Below are 21174 nucleotides of genomic sequence, written 5' to 3'. Positions count from 1 at the left end.
TGAATTTTCAATTCTTGCCATTCAAATATATAAAACGGCACAAGTACAAGTAGTATATTATACTGTATATTACTACTGTAGCTCACAAGGGATATGCTACACAGTCTTGTTTGTCTTTTTTCCTGTTGTATCTGTATACTCATAGTCCTCCTAATTATCAACCATAGTTTATATGGAAGTTTTATGACCACAAGTTTATTGTGTTTCATATATCACTGATGATCCAATATGTTGTTGCTTTTTAGGCACGTAATGGAAGACGATCACCAGGCTTCCGTTAACAGGTATTTAGATCATGTTATTTGATTTTATTTAAGGACAACAGTCCTTATTGTAACATGCACTTAGTCATTCCTCTAAATCTAAAATAAAATATAAAGTATGTACTTTCATGTACCAATTTATTGTGATGTGTGATGAACACTGGCCTTAATACAGCGACTTGTTTTTTAGTCTACTGTTTATTGTGTGCTATTCAACCTGGACTTTAAAGCAACATTACCAGAAGTCTCATGTCTTGCATAAAGCTGTACTTCCAAAGAGTTACTGATTCTATATCCTCAGCTCCGCATGACTTTACTTGTTGTGTCTCTATTGCTATTTTAAAATTAACATGATAACAATTGACCAAATTGACAGATGTCCTAAATTTGCAGTCTGTCTACAAACCAGGATGTAGGTTATCATTACACTTAATACAAAGGGTCACTTAAGCTCCTTATTTAGATTAGTGCTCAGCAGTCCATAAGCCCAGACTCTCTGTCTATACCGTGCCAGATATTGGTGCTCTGTCCGGCTATTTATCGCAAGCTGCTAGGAACAGACTCCTAAGGTCTGTCTGGAACCCTAAGATGATGTTTATAAACATATAAATAACGTGTCTTCCAGCCAGTACACTCCTCCTATTTGCCCAGAAGTCTCATAGAGATTCTTTTCCATGAAAAACAGTCATTTTGCTGTGACTTGGTACATTCCATTTCTAATACAAATTACAAAGGAATAAAATATGTGCTTTATGAATACTCCAAGGTAAAGTAGACTTTCCAAACTAATAATACTCCCCAGGCCTAGAAGTCTGTGACAGGATTGGAACCATTTAGTTATTATTTGAACCATTTAGTTATATTATATATTTATATTTATTGAGATTGCCATTTACAGTGTGAATAAAAAGTTATTTCTGCACTTAACTTATGTCATCTCCCTTAAGCTGGGTACACACTAGGTCGATGGGTTGGCCGTTCCGCTGACCTATCTGACGATTGGTATGTGTATACACCAATCGTCTGCCCGATGTGCTGGGCTTGACAGCTCAACCTGGTAGGCATTTAAATTGCCTGCCCAGTTGAGCTGTCAGTCACCGCCGAGACCCTGCAGCATGTGTATGGGCTATCGGCGGGTCGTTCATACATACCAGCAGATGATCAATATATCTTTCAGATATATCGGCAATGTGCTGTGCTGCATAGCAGATCGGATATGTCTGTGAACGACGTCGTTGTACACACCCAACGGAACAGGCAATATATTTATCAGTGTGTACCCAGCTTTACACACAGTTGTAGTTGTTTTTTATGTTTATGGTAACTGCATCAGCCTCTTAAAGGTGATGTTCTGAAGGGAAAAACTGAAGACTTTCACCCAAACATACTGCTAATATGCTAAAAAAAATAGATATAGATTGGCAGGACAAGATATTTACTTGAGATCCAAGTGCTGATTTTGGTATTTCTACCGAGAAGTTCCCTGTTCCGGATATTCTCAAGGTTCTTGGTGAAGGCAGAGGCCATGACTTATACAAGACAGCATATTTATATATGCATTTTGAGCATTATAATATAGTCAGTCTTCTGTGTGATAATGACATGTAACATAGACTGTTGCACTGTCTGTCACTCTCATTGTTAGACTAGAACAAGTAGCACAAAAATGTAAAAGATGAAATAAAGGGGTATATGGACATGCACCTATGTCTGCACACGGTGGATAAATAACCACATTTATATGACCAAATAGAGATGCACTGTGAGGGCACATTTTTGCCGAACAGTGGAGATCTACCCAATCTATACTACAGGGAATATTTAACATACTTAAGGTGCCTACACAGTTAGCAATATTTTACACGATTTGCCCGATTCCGACGCATCGTGACGACAAATAGTGTCAAATATGCCCAAATCGTGAGTGTCCACTCACAACAACGATGCTGATATGCGTCCACGCAGGTTGTACATCGCATCTTCAGATCTGCTGTGCTGTAGGGCAGATCTGACAATCTCAGTCACGATGCACTGGAATAGTTAGGAGGCACGATAGATCATTTGTCACAATGGACAGTTTTTAACACCAAATCGTGCCCACGACTGCCGGAGAGCTGCGGGGAGAGTTCAAGGGGAAATCTGACACAATGTTGGATCATGAGCAGCACATCGCCAAGTGTGTAGGCACCTTTATTTCAATTGCTGCTTGGGGTAAGTGCTTTAAAATGTCCATATACCACTAATCTCACCATCAAAAGAGTGAGCTAAAACTACAGCAGTAAGAAAATGAAAATGCTAAAAGGGCCTAATCTATGTATTTTGTTTTCAAGCTCTGTTCAATAAGTATTAAACTAAAAGTCCTCCTTGGGGCATATCCAGTTAGATAAACAATTTTTGCAGTAAAAATTACCATGGCTATCGCAACTAATTTTCATTAACGCGGGTATGCTCACTCCACTTAAAGCAAAAAAAATATGTAAAAACTGATAAAAAGCAATTCTTTTTCATTTAGATAAATAGTGTAATTAAATTTGGGGTGCATAAATTAACAAAAAAATATATTTTTGGGATCATTTGAGGCCATATTTTTCAACAACCAATAATGACATGTAATTATTGGACTAATTAAGCTAATTTTAAACTTTTAGTTGCCTGTTTAGTCATTAGGGGAAAGGTGTCCAAGGGGTTCTGAAGCAAGTCCCAACATTTTGTAACTTAAAATTTTGATTTTTAAAAAGTTTGCAAGTGCTCTGAAGATGCAGCGGGCAAAAAAACCCCAAAAACATGAGGTTTTAAAACAAAAATTGCGGCCAATTAAATATTTGGTGAGCTTTTTTCTTAAGGGGTTTAAAAATAAATATTTCAAAATTAACTCCTTCACCTGGTAAATTATCAAGTCCTAGCTTTACTTCTACATTGTCTGGGGGAAGAAGTGTACACAGTCTTTTGCCTGTGCCCAGACCCCGCCACCTCATCACCTGGGACATTAGTTTGTACTAAGTAGCTCAAAATGCAGTTCACACTACCCTGTTCAAGGCCAGTGGCATCTGGATTGTGATTCACAGTAGGGTAGTGCAGTAGATAGAAAAAGAGTTAGCAAAACACATGTTATTGTACATAAGATAGGTGTTACATATATATAATACACCCTTTTAATAGTAAAAAAAAATAATAAAGTATATTAGAGTGGACTTATGATTTAATTACATGACCCCATTAAAATATATTATACATAATGATGGAATCTAAAGTATGCATTATTCAGCCTAATGTCAGCATTTGCCAGTTGTAGCTAATGTCTTATTACAATTTTACTACTGTTATTCTGAGACAGAGCGATGAGATACTTTGACAGATAATATTATCATTGTTCTGTTACAGGTTGACGGAAGCAGTGAACATCCAACTATAAAGACTCATATACCTTATGTTGTACACACCTGTAACAGTCTTTCTCTATAGAATGTAAAGGCTACTATCATAAATTATTTTTGGCTACAACTGCCGAACTTTTCTTTATTTCTTAATTATATTAAAAGCATATTAAAATAAAAAAATTGTTTTTCCGTGTTCTACTGTGTATTATTATTTATTAATATGGTGTACAGTGAAAATGAATGGTGACGGGTACAAATTAAGAGCTCTCTGCATGCAGAATACTCCTACTCTGAAAGTACTGTTCTGCTAGACATGTCTCTATCGTCTTGTATATTACTGCTGTCCACTGAGGGTTGTTTTTAACAGATTTGTATTTGTTAGGCTTTACTTTCATGTGTTGGAATTGCTGTATAGACACATTTATGTTTATTTTAGTGAAACGTTTAGCTGAACAAGCAAATGGATTTGACAATTCAGCACCATTTTGAATCCAAAATGGTGATTTGATTTTAATTTATATACTGTACTTCTAATTGTTTCTGTGTCATACGAGGCTGCGAACATGTACATAAATCTGAAATGCTGAAGCTCTACAGTGAAATGATAACACAAAAAAAGAAAAATATTTCAAACCGAAGCAAAAGAGCAGAGCATGAATATTTTATTTGTGTCCTAAAATGCAAGATATATACTGTCAGGTGCATAAATATTGGGACATTGACAGAATTTTCATAATTTGGCCTCTATTCACCACCACAATGGCTTTGAAATTAAACAAACAAGATGTGCTCTAACTGCAGACTTTCAGATTTATTTTGAGGGTAATTACATCCAAATCAGGTGAACGGTGCAGGAATTACAACGGTTTCTATATGTGCCTCCCACTTTTTAAGGGGCCAAAGTAATGGGACTATCAACTCAAAAGCTATTTCATGGACAGGTGTGGGCTATTCCCTCGTTATTTCATTATCAATTAAGCAGGTAAAAGGTCTGGAGTTGATTCTAGGTGTGACACTTGCATTTGGAATCAGTTGCTGTTGACTCTCAATATGAGATCCAAAGAGCTGTCACTATCAGTGACGCAAGCCATCATTAGGCTGAAAAATCAAAACAAACCCATCAGAGAGATAGCAAAAACATTAGGTGTGGCCAAATCAACTGTTTGGAACATTCTTAAAGAGAAAGAACGCATCGGGGAGCTCAGCAACACCAAAAGACCCGGAAGACCACGGAAAACAACTGTGGTGGATGATAGAAGCATTATTTCCCTGGTGAAGAAAAACCCCTTCACAACAGTTGGCCAAATCAAGAACACTCTCCAGGAGGTAGGTGTATATGTGTCAAAGTCAACAATCAAGAGAAGATTTCACAAGAGTGAATATAGAAGGTTCACCACAGGATGTAAACCATTGGTGAGCTTAAAAAACAGGAAGACCAGATTAGAGTTTGCCAAACAACATCTAAAAAAGCCATTACAGTTCTGGAACAACATCCTATGGACAGATGAGACAAAGATCAACTTGTACCAGAGTGATGGGTAGTGAAGCATGGTGGTGGTAGTGTCATGGCGTGGGCATGTATGGCTGCCAATGGAACTGGTTCCCTTGTATTTATTGATGATGTGACTGCTGACAAAAGCAGCAGAATGAATTCTGAAGTGTTTCGGGCAATATTATATGCTCATATTCAGTCAAATGCTTCAGAACTCATTGGACGGCGCTTCACAGTGCAGATGGACAATGACCCGAAGTATACTGCAAAAGCAACCAAAGAGTTTTTTTAAGGCTAAAAAGTGGAATGTTATGCAATGGCCAAGTCAATCCCCTGACCTGAATCCGATTGAGCATGCATTTCACTTGATGAAGACAAAACTGAAGGGAAAATGCCCTAAGAACAAGCAGGAACTGAAGACATTTGCAGTAGAGGCCTGGCAGAGCATCACCAAGGATGAAACCCAGCGTCTGGTGATGTCTATGCATTCCAGACTTCAGGCTGTAATTGCCTGTAAAGGATTTGCAACAAAGTATTAAAAAGTGAAAGTTAGATTTGGGATTGTTTAGTTTGTCCCATTACTTTTGGCCCCTTAAAAAGTGGGGGGCACATATAGAAAGCGTTATAATTCCTACACCGTTCACCTGATTTGGATGTAATTACCCTCAAATTAAATCTGAAAGTCTGCAGTTAAAGCACATCTTGTTTGTTTCATTTCAAAGCCATTGTGGTGGTGAATAGAGGCCAAAATATGAAAATTCTGTCATTGTCCCAATATTTATGCACCTGGCTGTATATATATATATATATATATATATATAATTTAAAAAAAACCTAAGTGCGCTATGTGCAATCAAATTTAGACAGTTTGAGTTGCTTGAATGTGAAAGTCCATACTGTAAATGTTTAACTAAGGTAGATGTGAACCAGTCTCAAGCTTCACATTTGTTTGCTCTCACAGAAGGGAATTCCCAGGTCCTTCACGGATTTTGAATAATTTTGAGAAGCTTTGGACAGTTACCGCTAACTCACTAACTGTTGTATATCTATTTGAGCTTAACTCTGATCCTTACTATGAACCCGTTAGGAGTAGATATTTGATTATCAGACCTGGATCATATTTGAGCCCGATTGGGTCGTGATTAATCAGCTGAAGTACAGCGTTACCCACCAACTCTCGATTATTACCTGTAAATCATACCCCTATGGGTTATAATAAAAAAAATTTAATACCTACCCCTGATGAAGTCAAAAGATGTAGGGTTTACTAGTTACGGTTCCATTGACCAGTTGTGTGAAGATTTCCTCCCTATTGAGCTCACAACTGTTTAAAGGTGAGGGTGGATCTAAAAAAAAAAACATTTCCTCTACACTGGCCTTGGCTCACTGATTTATTGGATCTATGTTATGTTTTTTACTTTGTTTATGTGAACCAGAACTTTTAAATGCTGAACCTATGTTTTTATCAAAAATAAGCATTTGGTATCTATCTTAATTGGCCTTTTTGACCTTCTGCTGGGTGATTTTCTGCTGGAGGGTGTATCCACGGGATCCCTCATGGTCACACAGTTCAAAAGGAGAATACCTTATTTAAACATTTAGACGATGGACTTTCACATTCAAGCAACCTGCTAACTCAAACTGTTTTAATTTGATTGCACATAACGCACTTAGGAATTTTTTATGTGTTTATGTTGTATTGGTTCCTTCTAACAGAGGTTCCTCCTGTAGTGTTGCTTATCTTCTAAGCTCGAAATTTAGGGTTTTTTTTTATTAGATTTTATATATATATATATATATATCTATATCTATATATATATTTCTCACACATACACTACTGGACAGATTTTTTAGGACACTCCCAATTTTTCAGTTTTTATTGATATTTACTTAGTGTCATTTCGCAGTTTACCTGTTGCAGATGTTCCCACAAATGTATTCCACTTGTAGGTTATTTTGCTTTCACCCTATGATACTTGTCTTTGTTGTCTAGCAATACATTTCCAATTATCTAATTATAATGTTTTTGGTAGCGCACTTAAAATGTAATAATATTTAATAAAGAAAGTTGATAATTAGTAGTGATGTGTAAATCTGATTTATGTAAATTACCCCTTTTGTGAAAATAATTTTCAGGACCACAATATACTGATTTTGTAATACTTGTTTGCATTTACTCGATTATTAAAACTTTAAGAAAAATAAAAATAAATAAGTGGACCTGCAGCTATGGCAGTGTGAAAGTTCATTCGATTCATGTTTAACGTGTTGAACAAGAGTTTTTTTGCATCCAGCCAGAAGTTCTATAAAAATGTCCCTTGAAATGATCTGGAGAAATGAAGACTGAATTACTAATTGCTGGACTGTAAGGGGCTACAGAGCTTTAGCAGAAGATTGGTGGTGTAAAAAAAAAAAAAAATGATGTTATGTCTACAGATATAGCAAATTGTCTTCAAACTCAGAGCGATATTGTTAATCCACACCATGCTGTTGCTTTAAAAAAAACAGACCAAGGGCCTGATTCAGGGGTCTATGGGGGTCATTCAGACCCACTCGCAAGCGGCAGTACGCTCGCAAGTGGGTCGATGTTCCCCACTGCGCATGCACACGACGGAGGGAGCTCCGTCGTGCGCATGCGCGAGACCCGGACTGCGACAGCCAAGCTGTCGCTCCGGGTCTCGCACCAAAGGGGGCGTGCTGTCGATGGTGACTGACAGCACGCCCCTTTTGGTTGTGTGCGTGCCGGGGGCGTGCCTGCCAGACGGAGGCGTTCCCATGGGAACGCCTACCGTCTGAAGCCGGCCCCACTGACATCACTAGTGATGTCAGTGGGAGTGATTTTGGCTCTGATAGAGCCAAAATCACTCCAGGGCTTGTGGCTGGGAAACCCTACCGCAGGGTTTCCGTCGCAAGTCCGATGGTCGCGATGGTCACCCACAGCTATACGACCGTCCAGGAGGACGCTCCATTTTAATGGAGGAGGGCCCTGATTCAGAGCGAGCGCACTGGTCAGAGCGTCCGGCTCTGAATCAGGCCCAATGTACTAAGCAGTGATAAGTGACAGAGTGAAAAGTGATAAGTCTGTGATAAGTGCCAGCCAATCAGCTTACATCTGTCATCTCACAGGCTGTGTTTGAAAAATTACAGTTGGGAGCTGATTGGCTGGTACTTATCACAGACTTATCACTTTTCACTGCTTAGTACATAGACCCCTCAGAGTTGTATGGCATTGCACAGCTGCAGCGAATCTACAACTAATATGCTAATTCAGCAGGAGGCACCTCCTGATCACATCGCAGATCCGTGTGCTGTGTTCAAAAACGCAGCATTGGATTTTGAGAGACAATCAGCAATCTGAGTAACCCTGAGGTTACTCAGATTGCCCCTCGTAGCTCCAAAGCAGAGGCCAGGAAGTCTGCGTCTCCCTGGCCTGGTCATGCCTACAAATGGGGGCAACACGCTGCTGTTTTGTAGAACGGTCCCAGTCGCTACCTCTGCTCCACCGCCCAAATGCCGCAGCCTATCAAGTGTCCCAGCATGTCATCATATCAATGCTTGTTGGAACTTGAAGCAATCTTGTAAAGGGAGATATGCACAGTACAGAACCTGCGCATACACAAATCTCTCATAATCGGAGTAATTCACAAACCATCGGGTTTGCGTACTACTCTGAATCAGGCCCCAAATCATGTAAAGTGTGTTTCCCAAATTTTAATATTGAAATTCCCTGCAATTTATTTTTCTGCCACCAAATGGCAACTTGGCCAATTTATATATACACATGTCAAAAGTACCTGCCACTAAATAACTATAATTTTTCAAACACAGGGTAGATCTACTAAGCCTTGGAGAGAGTTAAAGTACCAACCAATCAGCTCCTAACTAATTTTTCAAACACAGCCTGTAACATGACAGGAGTTGATTGGTTTGAACTTTATCTCTCTCCATGGCTTGGTACATCTCTCCACAACCTGTTAGAAGCTGATTGGTTGGTAATTTATCTCTCTCCAAGCTATGATAAATCTCCTCCTCTGTCACTGGGCTGTGCTGTGATGTGGTCTGTTCAGTACAGAGCTAGCTTAGAATCTCTGATTGTTCTGTCATAATACTAGATCTAGAACCCTCAGCCTGGAGTTCTGGTGACCAGTTAGTAAGTGACAAGGCAGCTATCAGCACACTCACGCTACTACTACATGCCACAACCTAGGAAATCATGCAGGTAAATTATGTCTTAACTAAAGCCGGGTACACACTGGAGCGATGTTTGGCGGATATACCGCTTCGTATTGACATATCACATACATCGCTCTCGCGGTCGCTAGCGACAGTTGCCAGGTATGATGTGCCTAGCGATATCGCTAGCGCCCAATGCATTGTTAATTATGACTCTTTTATAACATAACAAAGGGGCTGAATCTAAGTCTGACATAAAGGGTCTGTGTTTGCATGATGCCGCGGAAGCCTGATTTATTACTTATGCTAATTCGGGTTTGCATGGGACTAATGGGAGGATCAGTGCGTCTTCAAGCCAGAAGCCAGTCTGGCCATTGTTTTTCTGCCCCCAGCAGTAATTGTCAACATCAGTATCAGCACTTGCACCAGCCCCTATACTAGGTGCAAGTCAGGCTTCCCTTCTCCTCACACATGACCCAGAATAGCATGGAACCCAAGCTACATGCCCACGACACTCCCACATCACAGAACAGCTCCCTGTGATTGCATTGTCAACATCCTGTTCCCGCCCCGAAAACAGCAATTACACAGAAAGATAGATCCAGCAAAGATCCGCCCAGCTAAGTATAGGACAGAGATACGCCAAGATTGGCATCCCTGCATGTGCTGTATGCTAAAACTCACTATTTGTATCCATTTAAAGAGTACCATCCAACTCAGAATCAGCCCCTATGTGTGATAATGTTTACTGTATACAGTATTTAACAAGATTTCCTTTTCTATTTTATTTAAACTTAATTTTCATCCATTCAAATTTTCTTTTGTGATAAAACTATGGAGTACTGAAACACTGTTTAAACCCATATATATATATATATATATATATATATATATATATATATATATATATTATTATTTTTTTTTTTTAATTATATACAGAATTGGTATCTGGCCATGTAAAATACACTACCTTCCCAAAGGTGACTGCGTACAGAGCTCTGCCTTACCTATGTCAGACTTAGTCATACATGTGCATACTGTATATGTGTATCAAAATGCAAATTCAATCAATCTGTGTTACTCAGGCTGAAATTCTGGAACCAAGAGGGCACAATTAGTGCAGTAGGATGATGAAGCCATACTTATTCATATATGATCATAATCCCACTGCACATATTATAAAAGCTGAATTTGGTATATGTTGAGTTTCGGACCATGCATGCAATTTACAGCCAAGTGGCTGCTGTCAGGGGCCTATCTATAATGGGTGCAGGATGTGGTGCACACGGGCCCCTAGGTCCAGGGGGGCCCACACCGCACACCCCATTTTACTGTTGTTTTGCGCAGATGCAGCAGGGATATCACCGGGAAAATGGCTGCTGCACCATTTCCCCGGTGATCTGTGCATGCCACTAGAGAGTCTACTCTAGTGCCAAGAGACTGCTGCGCTCAGGGCGCTGTTGGACGCCAGGCAGAGAGGAAGGGGCCCCGGACGGAGACTGCACACAGGCCCCCTCCTCTCTTTATATGCCCCTATTATTCTAAATTATGTGAAAGTTTAGGTATGTGTAATTTAGGTCCTGAGCTAAAAAGGTTAAGAATATTTGATCTAAATATAAAAAAACAAACACTAGAAATTATTGCATCAGTACTATAGTAATGAGGCCTACTACATATTTGCCAACTCTCCCTCATTGTCGGGGAGGCTCCCTGAAATAGTAGCAATCTCCCTGTCTCACTAGTAATCTCCCTGATTTCACCTTACCCCATTATTATGAAGCTGTTATATAAAATAAAAAACAGATATATAAATTCAAATGGGATCATTAGTATAATTTCCCTGCATTGGGTATAAGGCACAGAGTCCCTGATTCAGAGCCGGACGCTCTGACAGAGCGCTCGCTCTGAATCAGGGCCGGGCTATTTCTTTTTTTAGAACGGCCTTCTGGCCGCTCTCATAGCAGTAGGTGACCAACCACAGCTATAGCAAGCGGCCAGGAAGATGGTCGGGCTTGCGACGAGACCCTTGTAGTAGGGTCTCGTTGCCGCAAGCCCCAGAGAGATTTCGGCTCTAACAGAGCCGAACACTCGTGATGTCAGTGAGGCAGCCCCCAAACGGAGGCGTTCACATGGGAACGCCTCCATTTGGGCAGCCACTCCCCCTGCCCGACCACCAAAGGGGGCGTGCTATCACTCAACATCGACAGCATGCCCCCTTTGGTACGAGACCCCGAGCGAGGGATTGCCCGTCGCTATCCGGGTCTCGTGCATGGAGCCGGCTCCGTCGTGCGCATGCGCTCTGGGCCACCATCGACCCGGTTGCGAGCGCTCAGCGCTTGCGACCGGGTCTGAATCAGGCCCAGTGATCCCTATGGCTACATGCATTTTCTAAAAAGTATCGGTGTGTTTTCATCAACATGTAAATCTTACTGCTTTGGGGCTCGTTTACATTTGGTTGTAAATCAACTATATGACACGCCTCTCAGATGTAGCAGTACACGTCAACTTTAGCGCCGCGCTCAGGTGTTACTTTCACAATCTGCCTGAAATGCTTTTTCAAAAGTAGGTAAATATGGTCTACTATTACATCACATACTTGCCTAAAATTTAGCTTCTCCTCCCTGGGAGAAGCCTGGGGAGGAGAAGCAGGTGGGTTGTGACGGGGGCAGGGCCTGGTGGTTCACGTCATTAAGCCCCACCCCCTTTGTGGTAAATTGCCGCAATTGACTTAAATTTAAATAGGGGGCGAGGCTAAATGACGCGATACATGGAGAATCTCGTCATTAAGCCCCGCCCCCTACACGGGGGACCCGCGATTGCCAAAGAAATTCTCCCCAATGTGCCCACTTCACTAGGAAGTAAATATCGGGAGCCTCCCGCGAAAACTGGGAGGGTAGGCATGTATGTTACATCATGTTGTCATGAACAATGTGTCAATCATAATTAAATTATTTAATAAAACAGTACAGACAAAGTGCCTGATTTAGAGCTGTACATTAACCCAATGGTTTGTTAGAGGACTGCATATGCACAGGATGTGTACTGCACATGGGCCGCCCTCCATCTGCGAGTCCGCTTGCAGTGTCTCCAAGCCGCAGCCTGATTGACAGGCTGCAGATTTGGGGGGGGGCGGAGCGGGTGCGTTCCTGGCCACCGTTCCCGAAATGGGGGTGCCGCCCTAATTTTTTAGGGAGGGACGAGGCCAGGGTCTGCGTCGGTAAATGCAGATGTCCAGGCCTTGCTAGTAAACGGGCACCAGCCAGGCTGAGGTAAGCTTCAGCTTACATAGCCTGGCCTACAGATGCTGCACTCGGATCTCTTACAGTAGGTGCAGCAAGTAGGTGTCTGTTTCGTCAAGACACCTCCTGCTGCATTTACATTTTGTTGGACAGTATTGCACAGCCGATTCTGAATCAGGCCATAAATCCTCCAAATGTCCTGGTACCAATAAAAAACAAGAGTTTGCACATTTAAAAGTTTAATCTATAAGTATCCACAGCTAGTCATGAAGACGTTGCAAACAAGGCTGGGGACAAGACCAGCCTTTAAAGTTAGCAGAGGTCCCATTGTCGGAACCTTTAAGAAGGCCATCTGTATGCCTAACATAACAAAAAGATTCCCATGTATTCCCATTCACATGTATTCCCCTGTGTGTGCGCAGAGCAATGAGAGTATCAGAAATGTAGAGGTGAAGCGGATCAGATTTGTTCACACACACAGGGTACAGTGCAGGGTATAACAGGCAGGAGACATAGGGGCTATCCAATTAGCCACGGTAAATTAACGCGGCTAATTACCTTTGTTGGGGCTATCCAATTAGCCCCGAAGTCGGCCTGACGCCGGCACTTATAAGATTTTTTTTTTCGGGACCTGGTGTGTCCCGAAAAAGAATCCACGATAACTGCCGTTTTTCCACCTGAAAAAAAGGCGAAATCACATAAGTCCGCGAGCTATGTGTTTTCGGGATAACTATCCTATTATTTCAACCGATATACTAGGATAGGGTGTAAAAAAACATTGGCGAATATCGGGGATAATTGACGAAAAATCCCGTTTTTCACCGATTGCGGGGGTCAGTTAGCGCCCTAACAATATTCGGGGTTAATTGGATACCGCTCATAGGCTCAAACAAAGGTCAATAATTAATTAATCTAGGAAAGACTGAGTTTACTGCTGAATTGACCGCAGACCGAAGACACTTGGAAATGCACATGGGATGTGCTGCAGGCAAAAACAGGACACTTTGTAATGCTGGTTTAAACAAAGTCTTAGCTCAAACAGCAGAATGCAGGAATCTTCAAATGAACAGACTGCACCGGCAATGTGGGTTAGCTTAGAGTCCTTCAAGTAATAACAGAATGTACTGTACCAGGTTGAAGACACAGCAGGTTCAGAAGCACTTAGTAAATTCAGCCTGAAAACGCTGAGCAGGGTTAGAGGCACTATTGTAAAATGCGATGACACAGGTAAATCATTGTAGCAGGTCTTGAATTGCTAATTTAACAAAGTACAGAAATAGCAGAATCACTAATAACATAATACAGTAATATCAGCACACTGATGGCAGACTGTAGCTTGTACACAGATAGTGAAGATTACAGGTAATAACTGAAGAAGCTGGATATGGTGTATCAGGATAACCTGACTGAAATAGCAATGTAGGGAACAGAACTCAGAACCAGCAGGAATGCTAGAAGTAGTATTGGAAACTGGAGATGAGAAACAGAACTGTTTGCAGTAGACCAGACTTGAGCTGAGGCAGAATAACCTGGTAATCTGACACTGAATTCCAGACACAGAGAACTAGCATAGAAATTCTAACATGGTCAACAGGCAGAGAGGTTCTGACATAATCAAGCAAAGGAAGCACACAGGGGCGTATTTAGAGAGGAGGGCGCCCATGTGCAGTGTCTACCAGGAGCCCCCTCCTCTCTCCAGCGGCAGCTCACTGAGCGCAGCACCACAAATGTAGACTCTGGGCACTAGTCTGTGCCCAGTCTACTGTGCATGCAGGCTCCCGTACCATTTTCCCAGTGATTTCCTTACTGTACATGCACAAATGCAGAGAAAATCGCTGTGGCGGTCATTTTCCAGGCAATTTTTTCCAGCACTGACATCACCAACGTGGGACTCCAGAGAGGTGAGTATTTAAGATTTGGGTGCAGGGTGTGTGGTGTGGGCCCCTTGGACCCAGGGGCCTGTGTGCCCCGCATACCCCGCACCCATAATATATACGTCCCTGGAAGCGATGTAGAGCAGGTATTTATCAGACAGTCACAAGTACAGCCCATAATCAAGACTGGCTTGCAGAATCATAGAAGGATATGAGACTAAATAAACTGGAATATGCTGAACGGGCACCACAGGGAAGAGCAGCACCACTGGTAAGAGTGTGGTACTGCAACAGATCGTGACACCCATTTATTCCTATTCAAATGTATTTACATTCCAATTCCCATGTTTTCCCATTCCATCAATTTCCATTCATATTTTCATGTATTTGCCTTCCCATCCCAATAAATTACCATACCAATGTATTTACATTTCTGTGCATTACCATTCCTAAGAATTTACCTTCTTAAATATTTTGATTCCTGTACATTCCAGGGGAAGAACTATGGGAGACAATGGAGGCACCTGCCGCGGGCACCATCACTAAAGGGGCACCTCCTCCATTGCCCACAATATATTCACCCCACAGGGCTATAACTATGTACCCAGAGTGTACAGTCATGGCCGCCCAATACATGGCACCTCTTTCGAGCACCTGAGAAGCCACCATGATACACTAGTGGAGAGCTCTGTGACATACCATCAGCTGCCATCTCTGTCTATCTATAGCCTGTCCCTACTCATTGGTGTCACTGCTCCTCAGCAGCTTCTTATGTCAGTATGACAAGTCCAGCGCCCCCTCACCCACCACTCTCCGTCTCACTCCTCCCTGGCAGCAGCCCTAGCCTCAGACCCATGCAGCAGTCCCGGTGCCCCCTCATACTAATTGCACCATACAGGTCACTATCTTATCTGTGACTAAAGCATACAGATGTGTCCCCATACATCTATTCTCCTTGCGCTACAAAACGCGTTACACATAACGTGTGAGCGCAGAGTGACTTTGTAGCGCTGAACATCTTTTCGTGCAAATATTTCCCTTCAAATGCATCTTATTTGCACAGCAATGCGAATAGTTAGCACAAGCAGCTTCTGCTGAATAAAATGATATGCAGCATGCCTGTATTCTGTGTGCAACTGTGGGTGTATCTGCATGCGAAATGCTTCATTACAATATCAGCACCTGTGACGGGGGGGGGGGGGGCACCAAATTATAATTTACCTCGTTCGGGCTGGCGTCCTTCTGTGTTCGGCCGTCAGAATTAAGATAGGCATCCGTATTTCGACGCCAATCTTAAGTCCCCTTGTTGGGTTTCCCCCGTCGGGATTTAGACCAGCAGCATCACGGCAGCCGGTCCCATAACTACATCCTCTTAAATTAATCTTATTATGGGATTAGGATTTAGTTCTGATTCAATTATATCTTATATTATTTGGTTATATGCAATTGTTAGATACTTTTTAATTTGAATGTATCTTGCTATACTGTGGAGTTTTAATAAAAATATAATTTTGGAAAAAAAAAATTGAAATCCAGGCACATCATGGGGAGAGACGTGTCAGGAGTGATGGCCAAACACTCACAGAACTACTGCTCATCGCATTGTTGAAGTCATGCACCGAAGTTCAGACTTAATTGCTCCCTGGAAAGTCACAGGCTAAGGATAAAGCAGTTTTGTATAGTCCATAGGATCAATACATATAAACAAACTGCAGGCAATTGTACACCTACAGTAAACTACTTCCAGAGACCTAGCAGATATTAAATATATTAAAGATATATATATACAGGTTGAGTTTCCCATATCCGAATATCCCGAAATACGGAATATTACGAAATATGGAAGATATTTGGCATGACTAAGATAATGAAACCTTTGACGTTTGATGGTTCAATGTACACAAAATTTGTCTTAGGCACAAATGATAAAAAATACTGTATAAAATTACCTTCAGGCTGTGGGCCTGATTCAGACCCGCTCGCAAGTGCTATGCGCTCGCAGGTTGTGCATTGCGCACGCGCGGAGTGCGCAAGCCCCAAAGCAAGAAATGATCTCGCTCCGGGGCTCGCTACAAACGGGGCAGCTGTCGATGTTGATCGACAGCTCGCCCTGTTTTGTAGGCGGGGTGGATGGGCTGGCTGGACAAACGGAGGCGTTCCTGAAGGAACGCCTGCCATTTGTGGGCGGCCCTACTGACATCACACATGATGTCAGCAGTGAGCTTACGGCTCTATTAGAGCCGGAAGCTCACTGGGGCTTGCGGCAGACGAGACCCTACCACAAGGATCTCGTCGCAAGCCCGATGGTTGCGACCATCGCGTCCATCACCTGGCCGCCCATTAAAGCTGTGGGGAGATGTATTAAGCTCAGAAGCGGTATCAGTGCTTCTCCCCGATGTATGGGAGGTTGGGCGGTAAATGACAAAGGCGCTACGGGCCCCTGTCATTATCGGCGCTTCTGGCTAAAGATAGCAGCACCGATAGCCTGGGCCATGTATGAACGGTCAGATCGCCTGACCATTCGGCCCACTGTAGCTGTCGCTATCAACAGCTACAGCCTGGCGCTGCCCTATGTCCACAGCAGGGACAGCGCTGTCCCTGCTGCGGGGGCTGCCGGCTCCGGGAAGAAATCGGGAAGCCGACTGCCTATATACCGGCAGCCAGCTTCCCGACTGTCTTATCCCGGCAAGGGTGAAATGCCGGGCGTCTAGATGTAGACGCCCGCATTTCCCCGACGCTGGGAGACCGACGCCCGGCATCACGATCGTAGTGATGCCGGGCGCCGCGAGCGGACAGCCGCGGGGGGGGGAGGGTTAGGTTTAGGGCTCCCGGGGGCGACTTAGGGTTAGGCACCCCCCCGGGAGGGTTAGGGTTAGGCTAGGGGGAGGGAGGGTTAGGGATAGGCACCCCCGGGGGGGACTTAGGGTTAGGCAGCCCCCGGGGGACTTAGGTTTAGGTAGCGGGGAAGGGGGTGGTTAGGGTTAGGCACTTAGAGGGGGGATTAGGGTTAGGCACTTGGGGGGAAGTTAGGGTTAGGAGGGTTTAGGGTTAGGGGGGTTAGGTTAGTGGATACTTACCTATCCACGATCGGGATTTCCAGCACTGTCGGGCTTCCGCTGCGTCGCACTCTGCTCCTGTCGGGCTGCCGCTGACGGGAATCGATCCATGCGGCCGGCGGTATTTCATACCCATTCCCCGGCTCTAGGCTGCACGCGGGGATCTCGCCATACTTGCGAGATTCCGCGCATGCTCAGTGGAGCCGGCCAGGACTGACACACAGTGCATAAGCACTAGACTGATGTAGTGTGGTCTCTAGCGGGTAGCGCCGGAGGGGGGAGTTAATGCTCCCCCTCTCCGGCCGATGAGATGTTCATACGTCTCATCAGTAGTGCTGCCTGCTTCGCCTCGATAAAGAGGCGAAGCAGTATGCGTTATAGCAACATGTTAAGTGGGGACTGCGATATGTACCAATAGTTAGCCTTTTGCAGGAGATTTCTGCATAATTTAATGAAACACTCCCTTGATAAATAGGTCCCATAGTGATTTAACTTTATCTGTGTTTAATATTGTTTATTCCACGAAGAGGCGCTAAAATCTGTACTCGCTAACCAAAAAAATTAGGCTTGTGCTGGCCCCTGCTTTATGTGAAATTTTGTGTCAGCCCCAATATGTATGTCCTGTGATTTCCAAAACTGAGGTTTATATAATTAACTCATTCCTATCATTGTATGAAAACATATACAAAGTAACTACTGCTGCTATCCGCTTAAGTTACATCTCCAGGCAAATTGTAAGCTCTGCAGGAGAGAGCAAAGTCTATATTGTAGCACTGTGTACTAGTAATTACAGTGTCGGACTGGGGCATGAAGGGCCCACCAGGGGAATGCAGTGGTAGGGGCCCATGCTTAAGGAGTGTGGCCATTTACACAGGGGGTGTAACCAGCCCCTACAGAGGCTTAGTCAGCCATTAAAGACCATGTAACTGTCCATCTAATAAAGTAACAATGTATAATTTTAGTGCACAGTCTGGAACTTGATATTAGAGGAAGGGGTGGGGCCCTCAAGCAATGGGGCCCACAGGGGATTTTCCCTGTATCCTTGTGGGCCAGTCCAACCCTGAGCAATTAATATTAACATAAAAACACAAAAGGATAACATCACCAGACATTTGGCATTAAACACTTCTTCACTACTAACTCACGAAAAGAAAATACTTGAGTCATTAGTTTTGCAACTTTTCAATTGTGATATTCTGCAAATCAAACTAAGAATAAAGTATTTCATTTCATTTTCAGTAATAAAACAGTAACACAAGAGTCAACACATATCAAATAATTCTCAAACCGAATTCAATTAAAGCAAGTAATAAAATGTGCTTATCTAGAAACTTAGAAAAGATCTAACCCCTGCACCTTGGGAAGAAGATTTATTTTATATGAGGATTGGAACCTAAATGTGAAAATAATATGAAAACATTGATCATTTCAAAGCACAGATAGATACGCTGAACACGGTCAAATAATCTGTGACTGACATGTCCTGTGTTTACTATTATTTATTAAAGCCAGTGTGACTTAGTGAGGTCTAAAGCTGCATACACACACAACGATTTTTTTAATGAACGATTTTAGTAAACTATTTTTTCCCTTGAAAAAATTAACTAAAATCGTTTACTAAAGTTGTTCATTTACTAAATGCCATGAACGATTTTTATGAACTACAAACGATTTTTGCATATTCCCTTAATGAAAATCGTTGAGTTGACAAGTCTGACTGAACTACAAACTACAAACGACAAACTACAAACGTGAACGCGCATGAACGATAATCGTTCATCGTTTGACTCAGAAAGTGAACGATTTTTGCAAACGATTATCATTAAACGATATCGTTTAACGATAATCATTAAAAAAAATCGTTGTGTGTGTATGCAGCTTTAATCATAGCACTGGTTGTCACAATATGAATGCTCTTAAGGCTTTTACAGTATGTGCATCACGGCTTTACACCATGGTGTATACATTGTTCCTATGCCGCAGTTTGGCTCCAGAACACATTCAAGCAAAAAACATCTTGGATCTGAAGGCATCAGAAAAATGTCATGACACATTTCATCACAATTTGTCCTTTAAACCACATAATGTACGTACCCTCTTGTACACTCACGCTCCAGGAATTGAATATAAGTGAAAGATCACCACTAATATGTTCAAAAGCCAAACGTGTTAGTTCAGAACATGTAAACATTGTAAACCTTGATAGAGCATGTACCAGTACACAGAGTTATGGTGCATACACACGGTCAGATTTGTTGTCAGCTATGAACGATTTGAAAAATGGTTCAAACGTTCATATCTGAAAGAAAATCTGATATGTGGGCCTGCAACGATGAACGATGCGCGTTCCCGTATGTCAGATAACGATATCTGACATCGTCTGTGTTTGCAGTCAGATTTTGATGCTTTCATTCATTTTAATACGTCTGAAATCGTTCAATCGTTCAAATTGTTGATAAAATCGTTCAAATCGTTGATAAAATCGTTCATCTGACAGATCTGACCGTGTGTATGCACCATTAAACAGAACAACTCTGATTGAAGACTATGAATGTGGTGATTGAAAAGGTGAACTATTTGAGTATTGGATGTAGGCAGATAAGGCATGAGGTTTGGAGGGCAAGAAAAAAATCTGGATTAAATCTAAAATGGCCTTTATCTTGTTGTAAAAGTCTGCATTCGCAGTTATTGCTTGTTTCATCATCTAAAAATGATGAAAGTGATACTACTTGTATTCTTTAGTGTACACTATACATATGCAAATATTTCTGCTTAACTTGTAAGGTAAGAGAGCATACCTCCTGATTGTTCCGATTTGGCAGGATTATCCTGATTTATGGGCCTCACGATGAGGCTGATCATAAAATGGCTGTGACCTTCTGAAAATGTGATCCTGGTTGGGCGGAGTTTGGATGGATCAGGGGAAGAGCTTGGGCAGACTGAGGTGGGGCTTATTTTGGCTCCATTTTTCACTTTTGAATGTTGGGAGGAGGTATGACTGAGGTGTGGTATCTTTCCAAGTTCTTCCACAGGCAGCAAAATAGCTGGGCACATCCCTACATCAGGAGTAGTTTTGGAAGCTATTCTTTAACTGCATGCACAGTGGGTTTTGAATGGCCTAATATATATTCCCATTCCCACTTGAGAATTTGGGGAACTGCAGCAGCTGAACAACTTACTTCTGAGCAGTTGGACATAAAACCAATATGACAGTTGAGCTGCATACATACTAGATGATGTGTGTATGCAGCGACATCGACAGCGGCGGGCCTGACGGGGGTGCCGGCATCGGCAAGTGTATTCACACTAGTCGATGGTTGTATGCAGCGACATCGACAGGCCCGGCGGGGGTGCCGGCATCGGCAAGTGTATGCACACTTGCCGATGCCGACCAACGGTGAACGACGGGGGGAGGGGAGGGAGAGCAGCATGGCATCGCTCACGATATCCCCAGATTGGGCTGCATTTACAGCCAACTGGGGATATCGTTAACGACCCGTGGGAGCGCACATCATTGGTCGTTCGGACCATCCACAATATACGATATGAACGAAATATCGTTAAACGATATCGTTATCGTTCATATTGTTAATTTTTATTGTCTAGTCTGTACGCGGCATCAGGCACATGCTATCAATACAATCCTAGGACACACTCCTAAAGTCTACTCCGGCAGAACTATAAAGTAGTCCATTTATAA

The 21174-nt window shown here is 42.6% G+C and overlaps 2 protein-coding genes and 1 long non-coding RNA gene across 5 annotated transcripts in view; 2 read left to right on the top strand and 1 right to left on the bottom strand.

The window, feature by feature from the left end:
* NMU (neuromedin U) overlaps window positions 1-4351 on the top strand; it is a 103984-nt gene extending 99633 nt beyond the window's left edge. For all 3 annotated transcript variants that reach the window (XM_088478793.1, XM_088478794.1, XM_088478792.1), the window contains 2 exons: window positions 246-284; window positions 3645-4351. In XM_088478793.1, the coding sequence (XP_088334919.1) occupies window positions 246-281 (36 nt within the window). In that variant the 3' untranslated portion in view covers window positions 282-284; window positions 3645-4351. The remainder of the gene's footprint in view (window positions 1-245; window positions 285-3644) is intronic.
* LOC148517344 (uncharacterized) overlaps window positions 1-21174 on the bottom strand; it is a 121806-nt gene that overhangs the window by 35732 nt on the left and 64900 nt on the right. The gene's annotated exons all lie outside the window — the stretch shown is intronic.
* Window positions 20022-21174, top strand: part of PDCL2 (phosducin like 2) — a 52176-nt gene continuing 51023 nt past the window's right edge. Inside the window, exon 1 of the mRNA XM_088478780.1 lies at window positions 20022-20042. Coding sequence (XP_088334906.1) covers window positions 20022-20042 — 21 coding nt within the window. The remainder of the gene's footprint in view (window positions 20043-21174) is intronic.

This window comes from Taudactylus pleione, unplaced genomic scaffold (assembly GCF_031769625.1).
Source record: "Taudactylus pleione unplaced genomic scaffold, aTauple2 ptg000218l, whole genome shotgun sequence".
Classification (NCBI taxonomy): Eukaryota; Metazoa; Chordata; class Amphibia; order Anura; family Myobatrachidae; genus Taudactylus; species Taudactylus pleione.
This window is presented reverse-complemented; position numbering and strand designations above follow the sequence as displayed.